The sequence below is a fragment of the Conger conger genome, chromosome 2 (assembly GCF_963514075.1).
Source record: "Conger conger chromosome 2, fConCon1.1, whole genome shotgun sequence".
Classification (NCBI taxonomy): Eukaryota; Metazoa; Chordata; class Actinopteri; order Anguilliformes; family Congridae; genus Conger; species Conger conger.
This window is the reverse complement of record NC_083761.1, coordinates 28,230,755-28,256,039: the sequence shown is the minus strand read 5'-3', so window position 1 is coordinate 28,256,039 and position 25,285 is coordinate 28,230,755. Positions and strand designations below refer to the sequence as shown.

The 25,285-nt window shown below is 37.6% G+C and overlaps 3 protein-coding genes across 3 annotated transcripts; all 3 read left to right on the top strand.

Moving 5' to 3' along the window:
* The first annotated feature begins 2,784 nt into the window (after positions 1-2,784).
* hoxb6b (homeobox B6b) lies at positions 2,785-4,723 on the top strand. Its single transcript, XM_061233059.1, has 2 exons — positions 2,785-3,211; positions 4,373-4,723. The coding sequence occupies exons 1-2, from the start codon at positions 2,785-2,787 to the stop codon at positions 4,627-4,629; spliced, it is 684 nt and encodes a 227-aa protein (XP_061089043.1). The 3' UTR covers positions 4,630-4,723.
* Positions 4,724-6,959: 2,236 nt separating this feature from the next.
* hoxb5b (homeobox B5b) lies at positions 6,960-9,347 on the top strand. The gene is made up of 2 exons (XM_061230746.1): positions 6,960-7,597; positions 8,234-9,347. Exons 1-2 carry the CDS (start codon positions 7,021-7,023, stop codon positions 8,479-8,481), a joined length of 825 nt encoding a protein of 274 aa, XP_061086730.1. The 5' UTR covers positions 6,960-7,020; the 3' UTR covers positions 8,482-9,347.
* Positions 9,348-22,037: 12,690 nt separating this feature from the next.
* Positions 22,038-24,823, top strand: LOC133122840 (homeobox protein Hox-B4a-like). Its single transcript, XM_061233058.1, has 2 exons — positions 22,038-22,536; positions 23,391-24,823. Exons 1-2 carry the CDS (start codon positions 22,116-22,118, stop codon positions 23,711-23,713), a joined length of 744 nt encoding a protein of 247 aa, XP_061089042.1. The 5' UTR covers positions 22,038-22,115; the 3' UTR covers positions 23,714-24,823.
* Positions 24,824-25,285: the final 462 nt, after the last annotated feature.

Genomic DNA, 25,285 nt, shown 5'->3' with positions numbered 1-25,285 from the left:
GGTCAACCTGCCTTACACGTTTTGGAGAAGGGACATATCAGCTAACGGAGTATCTGATGGAAATTACTGGAGTCAATGGAGAGCAAGTAGTACCACGATAACAAATATAAATAACAATAAGATGCAATCTATTTCAGATTCAACGTGTTAAGAGTTTTTCACCCAGGAGAAAAACTATCCTACTTGTAACATCAGCGCTTTAAGGCTCTACTACCCACGCTTTCGTTGATATAGTTGGCATGAAACTGTTAAACAGGCATTCATTCTCAGTACTATTGTTCAACGTTGCTAAATTGCCTGATACATAATGTAGGGTAGGCTACGTGCATTGACCAAGTGCAGTAATTGTATAGTTCAAACAGTACATATCAAATAAATAATCTAGGCCTACATTTTCGCTACAGTAAGAATCTTTATCCTGATTTTTACGGGTCATTGCTATTGGTCAAGGCGAAAACTGTAAACCCACGCATTTATCAGTCATATTTGGTTGCCGTATTAAGTTGTTTGTTTTCTTTAAGAAGGCTAAAATATATGACGAGAAACTCGTATGCTCATATTGTTTTAAGGAACAAACGTGTATTTCTCATATTATAGCTACAAACATATGGTGGAAAAGGTGCATCAACAGATTATACTTAATTCCGTCCACACGATCAATAATGACATGTTTTTATTTTTTGTAGCTGGATACTTTTCAATTTCAGAGGTTTGATGCAAACATTGTCACCAATACAACAATCAAAACAAAACTCATCACCAGCACATTTTACCATTGGACGTCTTTTTAATAAATACATTATGTAATGGCTTCAAACATATCAATATTTATGCACAGATAAATTTAAAGGTATTGTCCGTTAAAAAAAATTAACTATCAATAATTTTGTACATTGTATAATTGCGATATAACCCAGAAATACAGGCGATATATGTTTAGCATCAATTACGAATTAATTTTAAATAAAATACGTCAATTGAAAAACAAATACTCAATCCATACAGTTGAGGACTTGGAAGATTTACGGAATGAGACCTGAAAATGAACATTTTTAATACTTACATAGGTAAACTTAACTGGAACATCTTCGTGGAAGTTATTGAAGACATGTTAACTTTTTCTGACCCGCTTCCCTTTGGGTAAAACTTGGTATATTCAAAAATGTCCCGGTCATAGGCATGTGTCTGCCCTTGCTGCAGTTTATTCCCTGATTTCCAGTCTGTTTAACTTCTTTTCCACTCATGTTTTTCTTCATAACTATTTGTAATACATACATATTCGAGACAGCACATGTATTTCCTTGCTTCTGTTGCGACTCGTGCACGCACACAAAGGAAAGCTGCAACGAGAGAAAAAAGTTTGAGCAAAATGTCAGAAAAGGAAGGGCATTTCCGTTAACTGTTATTTCCTTAAATCATTGCCTATTCACTCATTTAGGAAGATGGAAGTTGTAGCAAACAGTTTAAAATCAGTAACGACTGTTTATTTTTGCTCCATTATGTAGGCCTATTGACGGATATACAACATACAATCTAATAAACTAAGAAGAGAATAACATTGAAATAAAGGAAATGTTCTTAGAATAGAAAATACATTTATAAATACATAAATTCAAATTATATAAATACATAACTGAATATCTATTTGGTGCCACATAACGCTAGACTTCTGTTCCCTCACTATAATACAGAAATTAAACATCCTTGAATTACAAATTAAGAAATGTGCTCGGTGTTGTCGTGTTCATATTATTTTTAAATATATGCCAGGTCAAGGAAATTATATATCATAGGTACGCTTTCCAGTGATAACTAGGAAACATTCTGACTGACATTTTGAATAACTACAAAAAGATATTCAGAATAAAATCAAGGAGCCGGTAACACACCAAGATAAAAATAAAAAAAAACACTGTCAGATTATTGTTACTGAAAAATCACAGGGCGGAATAACAGCATTTACATGGGAACCCTATGAACAATGCATTATTGTAAACACTAGCTTTACTGAAATCAATGCGCTATATTCTCACAGGACGTCTTGCAAATATACGCATGTTGTCACATGTTTGATTCGGATAATATATGTAGGCTAATTTGATGATTTCAATCAGTGATTGACCGAAATCTAAAAATAAAAGGTACAGTTACGAAATGTAACCTAAGCGAATGTAGCCTATATTATACAAGTACGAAATATACACAGAAAAGTTTCGAATTTTTTTTTTTTTTTTTAACACGTATGCTACGACACGAATTGAAATACACTCAAATGAAAACATTCATGCAAAATCAATTGCATATATAATTTGTTTCCCTCAAATATTACAATATTTGGTGCTGTAAACATAGGCTATTGATCACTGTGGGTGTTAAGGCAATTCTATTTCCGAAACATGTTTCCTTAACTATTGACTTGACGTGCACACTACACGTGAAAGAAATGCATATATACGCTTAACGCCTTGAATCCCAGCATGATTCAAATCCCCCTATTTTATTGGAATTGGAGAAAAAACGGCGAAAAACGCTTCACCGCTCCGGATTGAGCTGAGGTACACGGCGCGTGCAATCAAAACCCCCTCATGGGGGCTATTTTGCTATCATAGGCGCACGTGATTGGTCCGCCTCTGATCAGATGGTATAGTTCCCCTCTGTCCCACACTGGCACCTCGCCACCCCCTTCACCTAAAACCCAATCTCCGATAAACTACTAATAGCTAAACCACTTGGACTATAAAACACAACAAATCATAATCCCTGGAAAAGAACGGTGCCCTCCCAATGAGTTCCTATTTTGTAAACTCAACTTTCCCTGTGACTCTGCCCGGCGGACAGGAGTCTTTCTTGGGACAGATACCGTTATACTCCTCCGGATACACGGATCCTTTAAGACACTATCCTACTGCCGCCTATGGAGCTACCAATGTACAAGATAAGGCTTACCCGTCCTCTTATTACCAGCAGGCGAGCGGTGCCTACGGTCGGACCAGTACTACCAGTGCATGCGACTATTCATCGGCCAGTTTTTACAGAGAAAAAGACGCCGCCTGCGCGCTCTCAAGTTTAGAAGAACACTCGTTCGTTTTAAACCAGGATCAGCGTAAATCAGACTGCCCGGGACAGAATAATAGCATATTCACAGATGGCGACGAGATGAAATCTTCTGCCCCTGTCTACCCCTGGATGCAAAGGATGAATTCGTGCAATGGTGAGTCCGCCTCTCCTGTCTTTGTCTCTAGTTTGCATGATGCCTGCTTGTTTGGTTGCTATGCCTAATATCACGAGTATTCACCAGTGAGTGACTCTCTTCTTACTGTAAAGTGCCTGGAAACTTTACTGTGGAAAAAGAGCGTCCATCTGGCAGTCAGTTCACGGGGTAAAGCCAGAGGGAGCATGACCAATGTAAGGTTTGGGTTGTCCATATTTATTGTTTTTCCTCTGGTTTATTTTATTGCTTAGTGTTTCGTGGAAATATGTCAATATGAATAGAAAATGTAGGCTACAACTAAGACAAATATGCTTGGATATGTTTATGGATTGACATATTATTTTTACAAAATCTGTACGTTTGTGTTCGGGCACGTTTAGCCGAAGAACAGACTGAAAATATGATCACTAATACAATATTACTGAATTATAATAATACATTGGTTACATTCTTTCAGCGTTGTTGGAATATGAAAAATGACAGAACATATAGAGAAAATCACAAGTACACATGGTACTAAATACTTGAGTGTATTTTGTCATGACTTCGAAAAAATATTATCTATATTGACTCTGTTGCTTTTGCTGTTAATATCACGTTAATGTATGACTATTTTAAGTACCGTATCTCTAATAAAAAAGGAAAAACACCCAATGTTTACAAGTTCAATTGATGTCCATTACAATACGTGCAATACATAAAATGTAGGTACAACCGCTAATGCAAATCAAGAGGATACTCATTATTTTTTAAATGTAGAGGTGTGTCATCGGAGGCTGTTAGAAGTACGTAGACAAAATTTGTCGCTATGATTTTTTTTTTTTTGAGAAAACGTGCAGTTCAGAAGAAAAGATGGGATCCAGTTAATACCCTTATTCAACGTTATGCAACGACTTATTATTATAATAATTATTATTAATAGTAGTAGTAGTAGTAGCAGCAGTAGTACTGGTAGCAGCAGTAGAGTTGCAACAGCAGTAACAACAATATCCTATAACTACCCCTACTGCGAACAATAGTCAAAATCATGTGAATAGTCATGAATGGATTATTTCAATTGTTGGTATACAGTTGTTGTTGGATATGACGTTGCCTTTTCCTGTCTGCTTTGCTATGTCACTGGGATTGCTTAACTTTCTTTCCCCTTTCATTTTTTGACAGGAACCTTCGGCAACACTGGCCGTAGGGGTCGTCAGACATACACCCGATATCAGACACTGGAGTTGGAGAAAGAGTTCCATTTTAACAGGTATTTGACCAGAAGGCGTCGAATCGAGATTGCGCACGCCCTATGCCTGACTGAACGGCAGATAAAGATATGGTTCCAGAACCGACGGATGAAGTGGAAAAAAGAGAACAAACTAATCAACTCTTCACAAACCAACGCAGAAGAGGAGGAAGAAAAGAGGACAGAATGACGACAAAGACGCAATAATAATAATAATAATAATAATAATAATAATAATAATAATTCTGATGGTTGCAGATGAACTCAAAATAAAAAAAGACTTTTTCCAGAAATTTGCACCGGTGAATTTATGTATAGTATCTTTGTTGTAGCATTCCAGTTGTGTATATATATATATATATATATATATATATATATATATATATATATATATATATATATATATATATATTCTACTATCTTTCGTGAAACAGATTTCATGGTTGTGTCTCGTATCCTCATTAGGGTTTTTCTCCCTTGATCTGACGTGTACCTGTTTAAGATATAAAAATTAAAGGAGTAAATCCTTGCACGATTAAATTGCATATGTCTTTCATAACTTAAATACCTGGGGTCTATATGCGACTTGATTTATTGCTTAAGGACGACGACCAATCTATTGAAACACAACTACCTAGACTGGCTCAGAAGCATATATTTTATTAACTTTGTACGTGGTTGTGTTTGTAGCTTTGTCAACAGAGCTTTATAAAGGAGTAATCTCTTAGTAAAATGTCTCAACTTGTTAACCTATGTCTTATTTAAATGCGAAGCTGGTCTACGTGTGTTACATCATGGACATATTTCGGACAACACCTGAGGGCGATGCCTTTGCAGCCAATGCAGCGAATAATCACATTTCATTTCCAGTTATTGGCAAATAAATTGTTTTACTGAGCTAACTACCATGTCTCTGTTAGTTATGTTGTTATAATTGGAATGTGCACGTGGGGATATACAAAAATAATTAATAGGTTAGCTAAGCAAAAGACAAAGGAGATGACTAGACTATAATTTATGCGTGTGTGCCTGTGTGTTGGTGGGAGGCGGGGGTTGGGAGAATGATCTTACAGGTATGTCACGGACTGCCATTCAAGGCTGGTGAGCCCCTGAGCTTTTTACTGGAATATGAAGCATTCGAATTTTGGGAATCCATGGATTCAGAAGCCCCATTGATTAAATGTTACCCTTCATTTCGACCCTCCAAGTGTATGGCCGAAATAGAAAGTGATCTTTCCAACGTCGAGCCTTTATCCAATTATTTATTATTAAGTCATGAAGTAGTCGTGCCGTTTCTGGAGATGCTTTCAGATGCATAGATATACTTTCTGAACATTGTAGATTCTTCTGTTCTGTTTAGCAGGAAAGCGCATACTTCGGACAATAAGAAAAGCTGTCAATGCATTCACTGAATGTGCTATTTTATTGTATGGTTTATACCAAGTTCATATCCACGTTTCACATAACACACACTTTCAAGTTACTAAGCTGTCAAATGCCAACTTGTACATTTCACTAGGATACTTAAATATCAATAAGAACCACCCATCCTACCCATGCTTTCCTCATATATATATAGACATATTCGACTGAATAATACAAATAACAAAACAAAAACAACATTAATCTTGGTCTGTAGTGCAGTACATCATATATGGTTTAGTTTGTCAAGTCAGGATGAGACCAATCATTTTCCACCGACCTTTCTCTCTCTATTCATTCCAAAACGAAACAAATTGCAATGAAATATTTTGTCAAAAAACTTTTTGATAAGTTCATATATAATTGATCTTTATTCATATAGGCTTTTGTTATGCATAAACAACCATATAATATTTATTCAAGGTAATACCTGTTGCCCTGACGCGGTATAATTTAAGCCTGTGTGCTATTCTATATAGCCTATGTGCTATTGTTCATCATCTTCTTATCGATCAGTATATCGATTATTTTTGTTATTATTATTATTATTATTATTATTATTATTATTATTATTGCTCCTTTACATTTGCCTTATCTACGTTCAACTGGCCCATCGAATGTGTAATATAATTCACCCCAAATCATATTTAATTATTTGGCTATGTATTACCTATTTACCATTATTTATTCACACAACACGAAAAATTGACAGCGTTTCGATTCCATCAATGATTAACACAGTAACGAGGATAAATGCGTGTTCTCGTGATCAGATAGAAAGGCAACAACATAAACAAAAATTGGATGGAGATCTTTCTTTTCTGCAATAACTTTAATTCCCAGTAGGTGACGCTCTCTGCCAACACGGAGCGCAACCGTGCAATAGGGAGGCACACATTGACTTCAGAATAACGATTCCCATCTCGTCATCATTTGTAACCATAGAGCATGAATTACCTCTTGAAGTCATCAGTGAGAATTTACGACTGGTCAACAAAAGCACGTGATTCTTAAACGCACCCCCACCCCCATATTTGGCCGCATACATAGCAAAAACGAAGTACAGTGCATTGCTATAATTCATTAATACATCATAAATCGTGAAGAACGGCGTTATAACGACCAAGATCTACAAATCAAGCCCTCTAAAATAACCTAAATGAGCTCTTACTTTGTAAACTCGTTCTCAGGGCGCTACCCAAATGGCCCCGACTATCAGTTACTAAATTATGGAACTAACAGCAGCGCTATGAACGGCTCGTACAGGGACTCCGGCACCATGCACTCGGGCTCTTATGGCTACAACTACAATGGGATGGACCTCAGCGTCAATCGTTCAACAACAAGCAGCCACTTTGGGGCTGTTGCGGATGGCTCCCGGGGTTTCCAGTCTCCGGCCCCGGAGAATCGGTTCAGACAACCTTCTAGTTGCTCGCTCTCATCTCCAGAGTCCCTGCCTTGCGCCAACAGCGAGAAGCTGGGACCCAAAAGCTCTTCTCCCCCTTCTGACCCGATCACTGCCAGCAATAACCACGCCAACAACAGCAGCACACATTTCACAGAATTAGACGAGACCAGCGCTTCTTCTGAGACGGAGGAAGGCACCCATAGAAGCAACAACACCCTTCCGCGAACACAGCAACAGCAAGAATCTACCGCAAGCTCCACAACAGCATCGACCGATGGGCAAGCGCCACAAATATTCCCCTGGATGCGGAAGCTACACATTAACCATGGTATATATCCCGTATTGTTATTTTCTTCTATCGATTAGACTGTGTTGTTCTGTGTTTATCTGTTACACCCAGAAGAAGCCTTTTATTTTAGACTGTCCCGGAAAGCGCCATAAATCTTTCAAGTGTAGCCTTGCGAACTCTAATAGGGGAGAGAACGAGACGAGAGGGTAAAAGCCAGGGAGACAGTGAAGTTTTTATTTTCTTGAAAACTTCGCTTTATTACGTGTGGAAACTTGCTTACTCCCAGAAAAGGAAACTTGCTATAATGAAGAATGAAGCGTCTAGAGCAAAACACCAGAAAAGTTGTGGGCTGTGAAGTGAGGACTAGCTTTGAGCTATATGCTAATTAAACTAAAATATGGCAAATATTAAACTCTTGACTCTAGAGTGGGGACATTGATATTAATTCAACAGAGTAGGTGTAGCCTATATGCACATGAAAAAAAGTGAGTTAAGTGTGTGAAGTAACGTTTGAGTTTTCCCACCACGATCGCGTAGTTTTGTCTCGCTGTTATGCACTTGCATGTATATGCATGAATAATACGACGTTGTCCATGTTTTGTTTTACGGCAGGCTACAATGACCGTTCCTCGTCCTCGTTAATGGTTATTCCTACGTTTTGTCCATGCTATTCAGATATGACTGGACCAGACGGGAAAAGGGCCCGAACTGCGTACACCCGCTACCAGACGCTAGAGCTGGAAAAAGAATTCCATTTCAATAGATATCTAACCCGAAGGAGGAGAATAGAGATAGCCCATGCGCTTTGTCTCTCGGAACGGCAAATTAAGATCTGGTTCCAGAATCGGAGGATGAAATGGAAGAAGGACAATAAGCTGAAAAGTATGAGTCTTGCAACTGCAGGTAGCGCTTTCCAGCCCTGATTTTCACCCAAGTAAGGATGTGGGGAGAAATAAAAATGAGTAAAAACAAAACACAATTTCTGAGTACTGTACAGCGCGGCACCTTTCTGCATGTTGGTGGTGTTTTAGACAATTTAAAATCCTTATGTGGTACTGCTAACAAACAACTTGTGTTCATTTGTTGTTGTTTTCATTGTATGATAACTATTATTTGAAAAAACATAAATGCTCTCAGATGCCCGTCGTTATTGTTATATCGTTTGTGTAAAGTGCTGTGCTGACGCTTTCTTGAAATTTAGCATGTTTCACGTGAGCTCTTAAATGTTATAACTTATTTACAATCTATAACAACTGTATAGTTTTAAGTTTACAATCTAGAGACTGTCATATAATGAAATAAATCAAGCTTGACGAATGGCTGATGCACTGCTCTTGCAGGAGCCTCAGTGTGTGAAACATTTTGTTTTTTATGCTGTATTACTCTAAAGCCCTTTCATTTTATTTTGTCATGTGTTCAGATCGTTCATTTATTTTTTGAAAAAAGTGAAAAGAAATTTAAAGAAAAGCAAGATTAGCTTCCTTGTATCCGTCCATGCGTGTGTATAATTCTATTCAAAATGACAAATGTATTTTATTGGATCATTTTTATGTTCCAGAAAGGATGTATATATTAGACATTTTTTTATGTGTCCGATAGGCTATTTGTAGTGGACAGAGTGAATGATAAACGTTCTGCGGAGGAAAATGGCAACTTGTCACGTCGGACCGCCTGTAAGCATTTTGCCAATAAGCTTTTTGTATTTGTTTGTAGCTTATCTTGGAGTAAAAATAATAACAAGAATAATAAAAATAATGAAAATAATAATAAAGTTGCTCTTATTCACTCACTGTGTTACACAACAATAATTGTGATTATCTGTCCTCTGTTCTTTTGCTGTCATACCCCCATGTAGGCTTCCCACAAAACCGAAATAATAGCAAGTATTTGACTTATAGACTATATAATAAATAATGTTAAATACAGGCTACATTTCAATGTCAAGTAGCCTAATATGCCCTTTCTCTGCAATCAACTGTAGCATATATTTGCGAGTTAAAATACCGACAAAGCACATATTTACACAAAATATAACATTACTTCATAAAATGAATTACAAATGCAATATTTATCACGATGTAATGCACTCCGTTAACCCTCAAATACATTATATTAAGTACGGTCCCTTAAGATAGAAAGACTATACCCTGAAATGCAACTTTACAAAAAATTGTCTACAAATCGTTAATAGAACTGCACGCTAAAAAACGAGCAGGTCAAACACACGGTTAACTTCAAAATGTGTTATTACTTGATTGCCTCTCATATTATCAACTTTACCCCTTATTTTTAATAAACAAACTTTTAACTTGTAAACTTACCCATTAATCCCCTTGTAATGATACTTCACCTGCTACTTTTTATAAGCAGAGGAGCGGTTCAGCCAAAAAAAACAGTGGCACTGCCTTGTGCTGCTTTCGTTAAAAAATTTGCTTTGCCAAACTATGCCAAAAGTAGCTATGACATTTACATGTCAAATGGATGAGGGTTTTATCTCGAAGTTCGATCGTAAAAATCACCCAGGCCATTGTAAGATACCCCTCACTGGCTCTCAAAAGTCACGTGGGGTCCATAAAGTTAGTTTTATGGTTTTGGGGAGTTGACAATGTACTATATATTTCACATTCTAGAATGTAAGTGACGGTTTAACTGCTTCGAAGGGATTTTAAAGGGTCAGTGACGACTGAGCACATTGCGGAGACAGTCCCAAACCTTTTGCCTTTCTCTGAGTACTTTCACTGTCTGCTCCTCTTTTTTGCCAATCAGAAATATTATTTGAGTGTGGAAACCCGGTACAGGAACTTTTTCAACTCAAAGTAAGTTCGGCCGCTCTACTGCTGAAATTGACGTGTAGCTGGGTTTATGCAAGAGGGGGGGGGGGGGGGGGGACCAATAACCAATAATCAGTTTGACTGGTAGTCCCAAGTTCATTGCAAAGATGGTGGTGAGACCTTGGATATCTGTATATTTTAGAATGCTGTATTTATGTATGTATGTATAAATTGATGTACTTGTGTGCGTACATATCATCATGGTCAGACACACACACACACACACACATTATATATACTCAGTGACCACTTTGTTAGGTAGATCTGTACTTCAGCTCGTTAATGCAAATATCTAGCCAGCTAGTCAGCCAATCATATGGCAGCAACTCAATGCATAATAGCATGCTGACATGGTCAAGAGGTTCCGTTGTTGTCCAGACCATGAACCAGAATGGGCAATAAATATGATTGTAGAATTGTTGCTTCTCACCGGAGTGGTTTGAGTGTCTCTGAAACAATGGATCTTTAGGGATAATCTCATGGGACAGTCTCTAGAGTTTACAGAGAATGGTATGCAAAAATGTGTTGTATATGAGAGAGGTCAGAGAATGGGCAGACTGGTTAAAGCTGACAGGAAGGTGACAGTAACTCAAATAACCACACTTTACAACAGTGGTATGCAGAAGAGCATCTCTGAACATACAAGACATTGAACCTTGAAGTGGATGGGCTACAGCAGCGATATACAAATAAGTCCAAAACATATGTGGAATAAATATCAAATAATAGGTTGTGTTTCCTTCACTACTCATTGCATTGTGTATACATGCAAAAGTATCTTCAGTGTAAGATATGATAAAAGTTGAGTGTGTGTGTGTGTGTGCATGTGTGCGCATGTGTGCATGTGTGTGTATGTGTGCGTGTGTGGGTGACTGTGTGTGTGTTAAAAAGATATCTGTAAATGGTCAAATATGTATGTAATGAAACACCTGAGCTGGGGCTGTTTGACAGTCTGCAAGTACGTTCTTTATATTTTCTTGTTCACACTTTGTGACTTAGTTCAAAATACAATATGCAAATTATGAACACATTTTCCTTGGTTTTCCAGATTCCTATTTCAATGCATCACATTGGTTCAAGTGATATGCAAATTTAAAAGGCGGTGAATTACACTTATATCATAAAAGTAATTCCATTAGATCAATGTAATGTAAAACTTTAAGTAAAGGCCTACAGTTGTGGAAAAACCAGACTGCAATCAATGTTTATGACCAAATTGATCTTTTTTGCTCTTATTTTCATCACAATTCCATTTTCTCCCAGTTTTAATAAAGATGCATATTAGAGGACCAGATGTTATTGTCTGTTGCCATTGTCAGGCTTCTCTATCGATGGCAGCTTTTAAGAAGTCAAAATTGAATTGAAAAAGCCCCCCCCCCCCTTTCTTGATTTTGTAAAAGTACACTCACAGAAAAGGGGTTCAGAAAGGGTTCTTTGGCATGATTCCATAGAGGAACCCCTTGTGGTTCTTCATAGAACCCTCTATCATAGGTGTGTGAAAGCTCACAGACAAAGAAGCATTTTGCCTGAATAAGAACTGTTTAACTAGATAGGGTTCTTTTATTTAATGTAATGTAAGCTAATTAATTACTGTACTTGTTGCATGCCACACATACTGAGGCCAGCTTGAACTTAACTGGCCAAAGTTCGGACAAGCTCTAGAAAATACAGCTGCTGAAAATATAAATGCTGTGGTGACCATTTCTTCACTTGGATCTTTGACTGAAAAAATCCATAAAATCAATTAACCTTTACTGGTGGGCAAAGGGCAAAACAGAGAAATATTGTTCTTGGTAGTTTTATATTCACAATTCTCAGAAAAGATGAATAATTTGACTACGGTCATCACTGATCGAAGCGGGCCAAGTAAATATTTAATTCCATTTAAGCAGGATCATGTAATGTTTTATTATTATTTATTTTCTGAATGAAAAGTTTCGTTAAATAACCTTATATGCATACATATTTATTCTTAAATCAGGAAACACATTAAATCTGTACTGTTGATATTATACTGTTCGGCAGGCTCTTTCAGGTAATTGTGGCTCGTGTCAAGCAACGGGTTGCGTATAAAAGTCATATTGCACTGTTCAAGGAACAACAAACAGGTAATTTAGATAATGCTATTTGATATTCAAGAAATGAAATTATACAATGCTTTTACACACACACACACACACACACACACACACACACTCACACACATAGCAGAAGCAACAGCATGATTATTTTTATTCAGCACCGTAGCAATAAACAATTAGCAATGATCCATTCTGTTCATTCTACATAGCAATACACCAATTGCGTAAACTATTGAACCTGACACGTTTTACTCTATGCTAAAGAGTTTCCTGTGAAATAGTGCCATTTCAATTGAAATTTCAATTGCAATTACAATGACTATCGTCATATATATATAAAAAAATAGTAACAATATTTTATCTGTGTATTCGTACATGTTAATAGGCCTACTTGTGCAATGTGTCATGTCAAATAAATAGTTGGTTTTATAGGGTTACTGTTGTCCTTGGTATAGTGTACAGTGTTGTTAGTGTTTAGTTTTTTTATTTTCTTGTATTTTTCCGATTATTTTTTATTTTCTACTGCCTCACAGAGGAAGTTTCTGGGGTAAACAGGAAAACGAAGTTCAGACTGCGAAGAAAGGCGAAGGCTCCCATTTCATTTTTCTTTGGCTTCCTTTCTTCAGCTAATTATACAGTCGGCGACTTTTTGCCCCTAGTCTGACCTTCTGCACGAGACGTCTTTCCTTTTAAAGGTGTAGCTACTTGGGCCACTGGTGATCTAAAACCGTTTTATTCTTCTATCTACCAATACATATTTTTTCCCCATTTACGTGAAACATCGGATACACATGCATATGCTCTCTCGCTTTCTCTCTCTCTCTCTCTCTCTCTCTCTCTCTCTCTCTCTCTCTCTCTTCCTCTCTCACGCACACGCACACACACACACATGCGCGGCCGCAGGTACACACACAACTAAATAAGCGACTGTTTTCAACGAAAATATTTTTCCTATGGGCTGAAGTTTCGAAGAAAATTGCACAGGTGTAAAAGTAAACCTAAGTAACCAAGAACCAAGAGATGGGATATAATTACGAATAAATCTGTCATTATACCCAGTCTTAATCACATTCATTTGCAAGTGTGAAGTCAACACACGATGGATACTGCAAGGGCAAATTTAAAGGTATGTATAAGCTTGATTCTGTTTATTAGTGGCGCTTTTGTTCTGCAAAGCATGTACATTTCCACTGAATTGTATTGTTCATCTTATAAAGTACATTTCGATTTGCTAAAAACACAGGCATTTTCTTGGTCTAGGGCTTAAACATTTCATCGCAATGATTCCAAACGATTAAATTGCCATGTTAGCAGTCTAATGCGTTTTGCATATTGATAGGGGTAATCTGTGCGCGGATCTCATCAATAATTCATAGGGATGGGATCGTCGCGAGGTCAGCAGACGAGCCCAGCGGAGTCTTCTTCGCCCAGGAAAAGGCTGGTTGCCTACAATACAGAGTTTCCACACAAATTTACAATGAGGTTGTGATGTTTATACGTCTAACGTTTAGTCAATCTATTTTCTTAGCCATGAATCTGCCTGGCTTTTCCCTTTTCTGGTTCTCCAAAGGGGGCGAAGAAAAGCATATTTAATATAATTTTGTGTATTCAGGCGCGTGTAAAGTAGGCTATGTCTACATTTTGCTGCATGTGCTTAAATAATTATTTGAATATCTTTGGAACTGAATATTTGTTTGATTTTCAAACTAGGGTGGATAATTTTGAATATATCGAAATTACTTTAGCCTCAGAACCGGAGTGTCAAGTTCTGATTTTATATGTGTGTATTTATTTCGTGTGTGTTTTTCGAGAATTAGCACTTCGCTAAGTGGGGTGCACATTAAAACATGTCAGGAAATGTCCTTAAACAGCATACATTATTGAATACTTGCCTTGGAAATTATTTATGATTTTGCCTAATTAATAAACAACTTAAATGAATACCCAAACAGCAGGTCATCTTAAAATGAATTAACATGTTTAATGTTCTCTAATGTTTAATGTTCTTTAATGTTCTTTAATGTTCGACAAACCAACAAGTTGTATGTCGGCCAACTTTTTCACATTTAACGTTAAATTATACTGCTTCCAGCTCATTTTATTGAAATTAAATTGAAACGTTGATTCATAAATCGGTTATACTCCTTCGTGTTCTTCATAAAAAGCTACATTAAATGCTATTAAGCTATTTAATATTTTTTATTCAACATAATAGTTGAATCATGTATATACCATGTATATGTATATCCGATTGAAAGGGAAAACATTTCGGTGAAATCATCATCCTCGCTACTGATTGCCTATTAATGCTAATACTAATATTATAAGTAGGCCTAAGTTGTAAAATTAATACATTTTGGACAATAATTTCTCATTTTTAACTACTAATCTGATTTTGCATGATGTTTGCATTTCATGTGAGTAACTTGGTGAAACCATAATATAGGCTATATACTACACAGCCGTTGGGCCGTTGAGCAAGGCCCTCCCCTGCATTGCTCCAGGGAAGGACTGTCTCCTGCTTAGTCTAATCAACTGTATGTCGCTCTGGATAAGAGCGTCTGCCAAATGCCATGAATGTAATGTAATGTACCAGAATATATAGGCTATATATTCAAATTAGCCTATATTTCAAAGTCCACGTAGGCTACCTAATTCTTAGATTTTGAGCCAGGCCCACAGCTCATCATTTAATAAACAAATAAAATGAAAAAATAAAAAGTTGATTTCTTTAAAAAAAAAAGTTTAATAGGCCTAAATTAAATGCTTCGATTGAAGGTCAATAATGTATGAAATTATGTGATTATGTAGCTATTATATAATTATATATCGCTGAAAGATTCAAAACGTGTTGAATAACAAATAACAATTTTGAAGAATAATCTAGCAGGATGCAACGCCACCTTATCACCAGCAGAGCCCGCTTCAGACCAAGTTCATAGTCATGCTGTGAGCCCCGAACGCAAACTGGTTTCTCATTTATTGTCGCAGACCAGCCTATAAGGTTACTTATAGCCACATTGTATATGAATCATTGCATTCTTCAGTGCAACGGTCGACACCGACACACACAGAGTTGAGGAAAAGGCAATTTTCCATTAATTTATTTTGGAATTAAAGGTAAAATTCTACCCTATGGATTATTCAAAACAAAAACTCAATAAGACATGAGATAAGACACTCGGCTCTCTCGCACCCTCCCACCCTCTCTCTCTCTCTCTCTCTCTCTCTCTCAGTGGCAATAGGAACATTGAAGGTGTATCTAGTCTTGTTAGGATGGCTATGCAGCCGGAGGGGTCAAAGTGTTGAGGGTCAAAAGTTTACGTCGTGACTCTGTGCACTTCTAGAGCAATTGCTGGATGTCAGCGGCAAAGGGAGGAAAATAAAAAGAAAGGAGCTTTCCAAAGACAAGAAAGATTATGGTGAAGCAAGGGCGGCTATGCTACAGGAAATAAAAAATGGACCGAAAGAGCGCCTCGGTGCATTGACATTCTTTCATCAATACTGTTTTCTCAGGTGATTTATCATATTTTCATATGAAATGACATGTTTAAAGCATACGAACATTGCAATTAAATATTTATACAACACAATGTTGTATAATTTAAGTCATGGAATGTACTGAGAGGCTTCAAATACCTACTCGTAAAAGATTCTCATAGTTCACAGAAAGGAAACATGAATGCAGTTTTTGAGATACGAAAGAAAACTCTTGCATATATATTAGCAAACTTCGCACACATACATGCGCACAAACAAAGGTACAAACATCGAATCAAATAAAAGTGAAAAGACTCGTAAAGCAGCATCACTAAGTAATAATATTACATCCTGACATCAGTTGAAAGTAATGTATTAATGAGTTTCGTTCCGAAAATGTTTCGGAATATGAACATGTCGTTCTTTAAGATGCCATTGTTATTATGAAAGTATTAAAAGTCCAGCCCAAATAACAATGACGGAGAGGAACAAAGAATCCTGAGGTTCTGAAGTATATAAATCTCCATCATTCTTCCTTATCGCATCGTCTCCCCTGTCCCCATTATCTGCAACAGCCATCAGAGTTATCCTTTTTGCCACCTACAGATTTTTCCCCCTGTTATCTGATTTTACTTCCAAACCCGTACTTTCAACGGCCTGGAGGCAAAATGGGATGGTCTGCGATGTTTATTTAGTATATGCTGTTTTCATAAGCCTATATTCATATCTATTGCCTTACTTTGTACACGCATGCCACACAGGAACTCGTCTGGAAAATGAAGATGATCTTAATTACACCAATTTAAATCCCGGTCTAGTTTAATTCCAGTCTCCATAGCCGTCAGGGTTTTTTTGGCGTTCGTTTTATTCAACTTCGTTGGAATGGTTACGCTGCTCATTTTATTTCGCCGTTTACGTGTTGAAAACTAGTATTTTTTTTCTTCTTCTTTTTTTTGCATGGAACTATAACAAACATGGCTGATAATTATAATTACAATGAGCACCCAGTTCAATTAAAAGCAAACCATAAATACATGTTTTCAAGGAAATTATAACGGGACGTTATAACAGATCTTTAACTTTATAATAATAATTTAACATAATTTAAACACCGTTACTTGTTTGTCATGCAATTGGTAGCATTTTCTTTGCCTATATCATATGTTATTATTTATTTATTTCTACACATGTATGGATTCTTACTACCATAGTTGTTTTTATTGTGTGTTTGTGAGTGGGTTTATATTCTACTGTTCTACGTCAAAAGTTGAACGAAGTTTGGTGAATATGTGGGAAACAATGTGCTAAACATAAATGGAGGCAAATTATTTTAGAAAACACTATCCAGTTGGAGTTCATCCAGAGGTCACTGAATTTCGATTCCATTGTAACATGTACCGTTGCCTGGCAGAGTATTGCCGTGCATTGTCATAGCCTATATGCGGACGCATATGATTTAAAAACGATTAGAACAACTCGATTTATCTTCTCTTGTAATTGAATTACAATACTTACCGTATAATATTAACAATAGTGTGCTTGTTTTAGTATGTTTTAGGATTATTTTTCAGAAACAGATGAATTTATATCCGAAAACACAAAGAGCAGGCACTAAATAGAGATGGAGAGAGAGAGAGAGAGAGAGAGAGAGAGAGAGAGAGCGAGAGAGAGCGAGAGAGAACAATTATCTTAGTCAACGGACTCGTCGTGAATTTGCTATATACATTTGGAATGTGTATTATGCACGTATTATTCACGTATAACACAGCATGCAACTAATATTAACGACCTACCCTTTTCATACCAGTTTAACATTTATTTTAATTAGCCTAATAATAAAGAGAATGTGTGAAATTTTAACTGCGTATTTTAGCTCCGACACTTTGATTAATAAATATGTATGCAACAATGAAACGAAGCAATAAGCTGTGCTGGTTCTCGGGCTCGGTGGCTATGTTGAATGAATTCCCCTTCCTAGTAATTTTTCTTCAAAGTAATGACCTGGGCACAATTCAATATGACCGAGCAAGCTATGCATGCATTACTATAGAAGTTGCAAGTGGGAAAGACCCGACGAAGGGGTGAAACACAGGTCAGCGCGTCTAACAAATATTAAAATGTACTGGGGCTTGTGACACGCCTAGTTGTTTAACAAAGACTGCCAAAGTATTAGATTAATACGAAAACTTGCGAGTTCACAACAAAATGCTTAGGAGGACCCGATGGTTTGTCACATTCAGATTTGTAGTGGAGTATTGTGTGTTTTAAGATATATTACGGAGACAACGGGCGTAGCACTGGAGAGAACGCTTGTTGTCGCTGCTGCAAGGTTAAAGCGACAATGGCGGAGCTGCATTAGTTCGACTGATGGAGTTAGTGTCGTGCTGTGTTTTATCTTATAATTTCCTCCTCTTTTTGTTCTATATCTATCGAAGATGTCCTGATGCATCGGCCGGTTTATGAGCGTATTTAAATGATCTAATAGTCTGCTTATGAGCGGAGTCGCTGGTTAGTCTGGAGGCTGAGATGGATTTTTGTGTGCTAAAGGTATCACGGTGAGGTCACGGGCTCAACCTGTAGCGCGAGAAAAATAAATAGGTAGGACGCTCCTTGTGAGGATAAAGAAAGGATTTAAAGTCATATTAATTGGAAAAGGATCGCCTGAGTGTGTACAGGATGAGAAGAGGGACGCGACGCGGCGAAATGGGCAAGGCTGTGCAGGGGAGAAAAGTAAGTGAATATTAGCGTAACAGTTACATATTACATTCTTCTAAAGATCACCAATGTTTCTACAGCAGGTGCGTTCCTAGACCACGTGCTTAGAACTGCGACAGGTCCGTCAGTTCCCCTGAGACCTGACTTTTGTCTTGGGTGTATTCTTAATCCGATTACTTAATTTGTGCTCATTTGTATTGTTATCTACCTTTTGTTAAAATAACATGTTATTTCGCGCTTTTCTATGATGCCTACGATTTCTATGATTTTCTTAGCAATTATGGTAGGGGTGATGCCAAGGTCGGGAACTCCAGGAGGTGAAAGGGTAAAAGCTGGGTGTGATTTTGCTGGTGAACTTTCCCCTCAGTTTTAAAAAGAAACGCGTTACCTACTGAAGCCAAGAGTTAGAGGTTTACATCTTATACTGGGTCGATTACGACAATTCGCTCTATGAAATCACTTATGGATGAATGCAGGCTAAGGTCCCTGTCGGACATGATCATCAGCAACTTAGAGAGCAGGCCAGAATGAAAAAAGATAGACCTGAAAACAACTGTCCGTCTAACAGGACAGGGCTCGAATATTCGAACAGGCCGTACTTTTCAAGCAAACGCTGGGGTCCTCGTGATGACTTTCGCTTTTTCAAAGCATATACTGAAATAAACAAAACATGTAAGCTATTGAAGTTTATTGCGGTTCGTGCTCATATTATTATAATTCGTCTACACGTTTTTGGTTTCTACAAAATATTGATTTGTGTTTTCTAACCAATGTTAGAACCTAAGGTTTTGTTCAGACAGACTGAACAAAGAAATGTGGTATTTGCATTGTTGTTTTATGATGCCGTTGTTTTGGTACCATAAATATTCCTCTGAAATAGTCTATCGGAATACCGAAAATGAACAATCTGGTCTAAATTCGATCGTAAACGCAAATAAGTACATTAGTTTGAAATAAAGTATTGAATTAATTTAAATTAATTTTTCGCCTCAAAGACCTATAAACTGTAATTGTTCACATTAAGGTATAGGTTTATTTTAATGGGAAAGTATATTTTTAGTTTTGAGTCTGGTATTGCAACATTGTCCAACTTCAAAGCATAATAAATAATATTGTTGTGGACACGTTCAATGGTAAAACTAGCCTTGTTTGTAGAGATGTTAGGGGCTACGGCTTCATTTTACAAGAGTGTATTCATATAAGCACATATTAATGCATTATTTATCAAAATATATAACTTAACCGGATGAGGTTTGTTAAATAAATCGACTGGCACTATTCGTTTTGTTATGTTTTATAACATCACTTATAATTATGTTTTAATGTTCAGTGTGTATAATATATATTGTCTTGTGTGATAGACATATATACGCTACATTGAAAGCAATTCACCACAGGCCAATTTTGATGTTCAGAAGGAGACTATGGATGTTATAAATGTGTGTTATATTAATGAGTGGTAGACGGTTTTTCGAGGCAAACTAAACCAAACTATATAAGGTAGCCTAATTGTGTATTCCTGTGGCTCAGCAGAGAGAAATAACGACATTTTAATGAAATAAGAAAGAAAATACAGGCAGAATGCGTGATATTAACGAAAAAGAAACAGAAAAAGTCGTATATTTTGTTATTTTGTTTTTATGATGCGAAACGTTTCTCAATTCTTCTTTCTTGCATATTTTATTGTTTTATTGTGCAGGCTATCTGGACGTTTAATTGGAGCTGAGGGGAGCTGTGAACTAATACGATCCGCAATAAACCGCAAATGCGCCTTTGTCATGTATCCATCAACATTGAAGCTGTCCTTTTATTATTTTATATCCAATATCCAAAGGATATTTACGTTTCATGAAAAAACATGACATGTATTGGGTGACATTACCAAGAGTTTTGTGATGTGGGCAATGTGGGTGACATTACCCACAGAGGACCAAATGAGTGTAGTTACACTTGTTTGCTGGTAAATAAGCAATACGGTACTTCCAACAAGACGGTCGAATTACATTTTATCTGAGTTAAGTTAGATATTCAGAGCGGGTTTTCCTGCTTTCTGGTGGTGCGAATAACAATTCGGGCGACAAACCACAACTTTGTTAGTCATTTTGTCTAAATTAATGGAAGTTCATTAGATTGATTTGATAGTTTGAAGTAAAAAAAAAAACACTCACACACAGACACGCACGCGCGTAATGTGTGTTAAATTGTCAACAAAATGGATATACTAATGTATATAGCCTACATAAAGCTTAAGGCGTTTTGCTTCTGTCTATCTCGAACTGTTACGCAACTTCGTCAGATGCCAGAGATTACCTGTCATCTATATATACCCTGTAGATCCGAATTTGTGTGAAAAGACACTCGGTCACAAATTCGTGTCTAGGGGAGTATGTAGTTGATATAAACGCTACGCCACTGGAAGCAGAAGATGAGAACAATTTCACATTTTGAATGGCTGGCCCACACAACGACAATTAAACTTATACATTTATGGAATGAAAGGTCTGGTTCAGTTTATTTTTTGGTCAAAGTAGGCTGCCTAGCATTTGGTGGGTTGTATTCAATTATGGAATTTTGGTGGAAATTTTGTGACTCGGAATCATGCTATGGTATATTTTTTTGTTAATGTAATTGTAAACATAATACTAATGATACTTGAACACGTATATCTGGGTCATCGCCAGTTATGCAGCCACATGCGTTATGCGTTATGTTTTCATGTAAGATGTGCAAATTTGAATTAGATTTGTGCAGCATTTTCGAGGTGCTTGGTAGCAGGATTGGCTTGATGCAAAGGTCTAACTGTGATTTAGGAGGCCTGGGAGCCAGAATTAGTTGATGAATTTTCTATCGATCCTAAACAAGCCCAGATTTATCTCTGACATGGTTTGGTGTGCGCTGTACACTCCAGATTCCTCTCACTTCTATTAGTGACTACATTCAGAGCTTAGCCGAGACAACACTGCATTGTATTTCATTGCCATGCATCTATTTTCATGAATACGAGCCAAAATCTATCCAAATTAAAATGTCCTGACTGGAAGCTGATAAGCAACACCCCCTGCCCTTGCTACATTTAAAGATTTAGGGGGAAAGCAGAGACGACCTCATCTGAGCGGATCTTGCATCGCTACAGTGACGCCTTAAGAGTTTCTTTTATATTGGCATAGTTATGTTTTAGTCGGGTTAATAATATACACGCCAGTAGATGACAACTCTGTAGCTAATATCCGAACATTACAAACTAAGCAAAAATGATGTTTCGACTATACTATGCCTAATCCCATTTCCTTATCCGGGAATTGTTGGGATCCACGCCATTGGTTCCCGGTGTCACATGGATTTTTAACTTTGTTCACTTGACAGAAAGTAGGAGGGTTCACGAAACAGGAAAACGAGTAAAGGGATAGAAATAATTTTTAGTATATTTTTGTGGGCAATTCAAAGAAATTAATGGCCATGAGTTCCTTTTTGATCAACTCCAACTATGTGGATCCGAAGTTTCCACCCTGCGAGGAATATTCACAGAATGATTACCTACCCAGCCACTCTCCGGACTACTACAGCACCCATAGGCGAGAGAATGCTTTTCAGCATGAGCCGATGTACCACCAGCGGTCGGGTTGCAGCAACTCGCCTTATTCCTCGTGCCAGGGTCCCGAGGAGCCTGTGGTGATGTCTCCACGGGGTCACGTCCTCCTCTCTGCCGGACTCCCAACCCCTCTTCCCGAGCCAAACCACCATTGCGGCTCCGTACCCCCGAGCCCTCCGCCCGTGTGTATCCAAAACTCCATCAACAAAACTACATCTTCGTCCAGTTCATGCAAAGAGCCTGTAGTTTACCCTTGGATGAAAAAAGTGCACGTAAACATTGGTAAGTGTCTCTAACTTCTACTCTGTGTCTTTGTCGCGTTTATTCGAACAGTGGTAGTGAGCTGAGTGTCCGGTGTTAAATCTTTACGCCCGTTGTGAAGTAGCCCTTGGTTGAGATTTACGATCGGCTGTTTGCAGGGCAGTATAATTACATCCTCAATAAATTTTTATTGCACTCCTCGGCCAAGTACCTTTGAAGTCTATGCAACCTTCCCTTTACAATTTCTTCCAGGGAATCCCTTTTTTTGTGGAAAGCTTTTTATGACTCTGGTAACCCATAAGTTAACTTAATGTTATTGTAATTCGTATTTAAGTGGTTGGATGTATACATTTGTGTCATCTTCTGTCACTTTTTTGTTGTTCATGGAAAGTTTATGGATTTCAGCTAAATATAAAAGAAGTATGCCAATAAACATGGTAATATAACGCATAATATTATTAAATCATTAGGGAGAGTTAGAGAGTGTATTTGAGATTGGTGCTTAAAAAGAAATTACAAGAAACAACTTCAAATTGTCATTTATGCAGTCACCAGCTATTACTAGACTGTCCTGTACGTAATAGCACTGCAACACGTAACGTATCTGTGTTGTGTTGTAGTTGCTTCATATTTACTTTTTGCCTTTCATTTTTCCTCAAAATGAAATGTTAATGTCGTACGAAGTCTCTCTCTCTCTCTCTCTCTCTCTCTCTCTCTCTCTCTCTACACACACACACACACATATGTGTGTGTGTGTGTGTGTGTGTGTGTGTGTATTAGTGCAGATTTTTTGGAATCTTTATTATCTATGTCTGCATTGCGTGGTCCCTCAGTCAAATAATTAAAACGTTCCATTGTTGTATTTTTCCACACAGTGAACCCAAATTACACAGGGGGGGAACCAAAGCGGTCTCGGACAGCCTACACGAGACAGCAGGTCCTGGAGCTTGAGAAGGAGTTCCACTACAACCGCTATCTGACTCGTAGGCGTAGAGTGGAGATCGCGCACACTCTCTCTCTTTCTGAGCGCCAAATCAAAATATGGTTTCAGAACCGACGGATGAAGTGGAAAAAAGACCACAAGCTGCCAAACACCAAAATCAGGTCCACCACCTCCTCTGGTACAAATTCAAGCAGCAGCCAGGTGCTTGGGAACTCTCAGACCCGAACCATTGGGCCGCCACCACCAAGCCTATAGCCCCTCCGGCCCTCCAAATGCACTCGTTAGACTTCAATTTCTGGAAGGGCGCATACATCTAATGTCTCTTTGTTCAGTGAAGGGAATTTTTTTTATTATTATTTATAAATAAAAGGGGTAAAGACTCAAGTCCAAACATGCACGGATATATGTTTTCTGTGTCATCATACTTATTTGTCCCTCTTTCTTCCCTGCTCCTCCTCCATTAAACAGAAGGCAGCAGACAGTAGTTTTCAGATTTGGTGAAGATGGATCCGTATTTCATCTTTAATCATGCCAAACTCGGCCCCATTTGTCATGTTTACTCTCTGGTACAAAGGATGAACCGTAGGCCTGCCATTACCTCGACGTCCAACATTGCCTTTAATAAATGAGCCCCCATTTCGTCAAGAAGGGGTGTTTTTCACTTCTAACCCTCCACTGTTTAAACATCCCAAAAATAAACTATTGCCTCCACAGATTAAGTTTTGAACAGGTCTTGGATATTTTTGACGCTTAGCATTCGAAACAAAACGAAGCAGAACACTGCAATTGCCATTTGTAGATCGCATTTTGACTTTTGGACGTTGGTTTATTTAAACAATGTGTGTATGAGTGTGCGTATTAAGACTGGGATCGGGTGCATGTGCACATTATTGACGCCAAAGTCAGATAGAATAACATTATTTAGAAAGTTTGATAACCAAATTTCGTGAAGAACAATGCAGTTTATAAACAGCACTAAATAATACACTCAATTACCTCAGTTGTCTTGATTTATGGATGGGTTTGTTGTATGACTTTCAGTTCTTATGCATTTTCAGTACAAGTTTGTCCAGATTTTAAAGAGAAATGTGCGTATCTGCATAAATTAAGCATATGTGCTCTATTTTCACCCTGCCCCTCCATTATTTCCCCAGCACATAAGCACACGTTCTCTCTCTTCTTTCTCAGTTTTGGCAATTTGGTTGTCTCATTATTTTTTTTTATCCCTCGTTACATTCCAGCCCTGCGCTATATGATAAGTGTATTTTTTGTAGGTCGTTGTTTTCATCGTGTTCTCTGTGTATCTGCACATTAATATTGTAAATAGTTCTAGAAATGAATAAAAAGAATGAAAGAAGGAAATCATTCTTATTCCGTCCGCGTCCTTTCTTCTGTCCCTCTGCACGTGCCGTGGTAATGAGGCTATTCCTGCCATTTGTTCCCACTCTAAAAAGAAAATTCGTTTACTCCAACTGTATACCTGCATTAAATGTCGCTGCCTTTCCGTTCCTTGATTTATATCTTATGGACAATAGTAATCCTGGTACATCCTGGTCATGGTCTTGCAATCTCGTTTTAAATCAGGCCACAGTTTCATTCCACTCTTTCCTTATTTTTTTTCCTTATTATTGTTGATGGTCAGAAAGGAATGTAATTGGTGGACCCCAATTCTTGAAGTTTTAATAGTTTTCTTGGTCAGAAGCTTTTAGCGCATTAATGACTGTAATTTTTGCACAGCTGTTTCTTCGTGTTTGCAGGTTTACTGTGTATTTTTATTCTACAAAAGACCGGTGCCATAGCTCAAACCATGACAACCAAATAGATAAT

What these genes read in the sequence shown, in the direction of transcription:
- LOC133122840 (XM_061233058.1), top strand. Translation starts at nt 22,116, where the DNA reads ATGGCCATGAGTTCCTTTTTGATCAACTCCAACTATGTGGATCCGAAG. An exon ending in AAAAGTGCACGTAAACATTG is followed by an intron (nt 22,537 to 23,390) that starts GTAAGTGTCTCT and finishes TTTTCCACACAG; the next exon opens with TGAACCCAAATTACACAGGG.
- hoxb5b (XM_061230746.1), top strand. Translation starts at nt 7,021, where the DNA reads ATGAGCTCTTACTTTGTAAACTCGTTCTCAGGGCGCTACCCAAATGGC. An exon ending in GAAGCTACACATTAACCATG is followed by an intron (nt 7,598 to 8,233) that starts GTATATATCCCG and finishes CATGCTATTCAG; the next exon opens with ATATGACTGGACCAGACGGG.
- hoxb6b (XM_061233059.1), top strand. Translation starts at nt 2,785, where the DNA reads ATGAGTTCCTATTTTGTAAACTCAACTTTCCCTGTGACTCTGCCCGGC. An exon ending in AAGGATGAATTCGTGCAATG is followed by an intron (nt 3,212 to 4,372) that starts GTGAGTCCGCCT and finishes ATTTTTTGACAG; the next exon opens with GAACCTTCGGCAACACTGGC.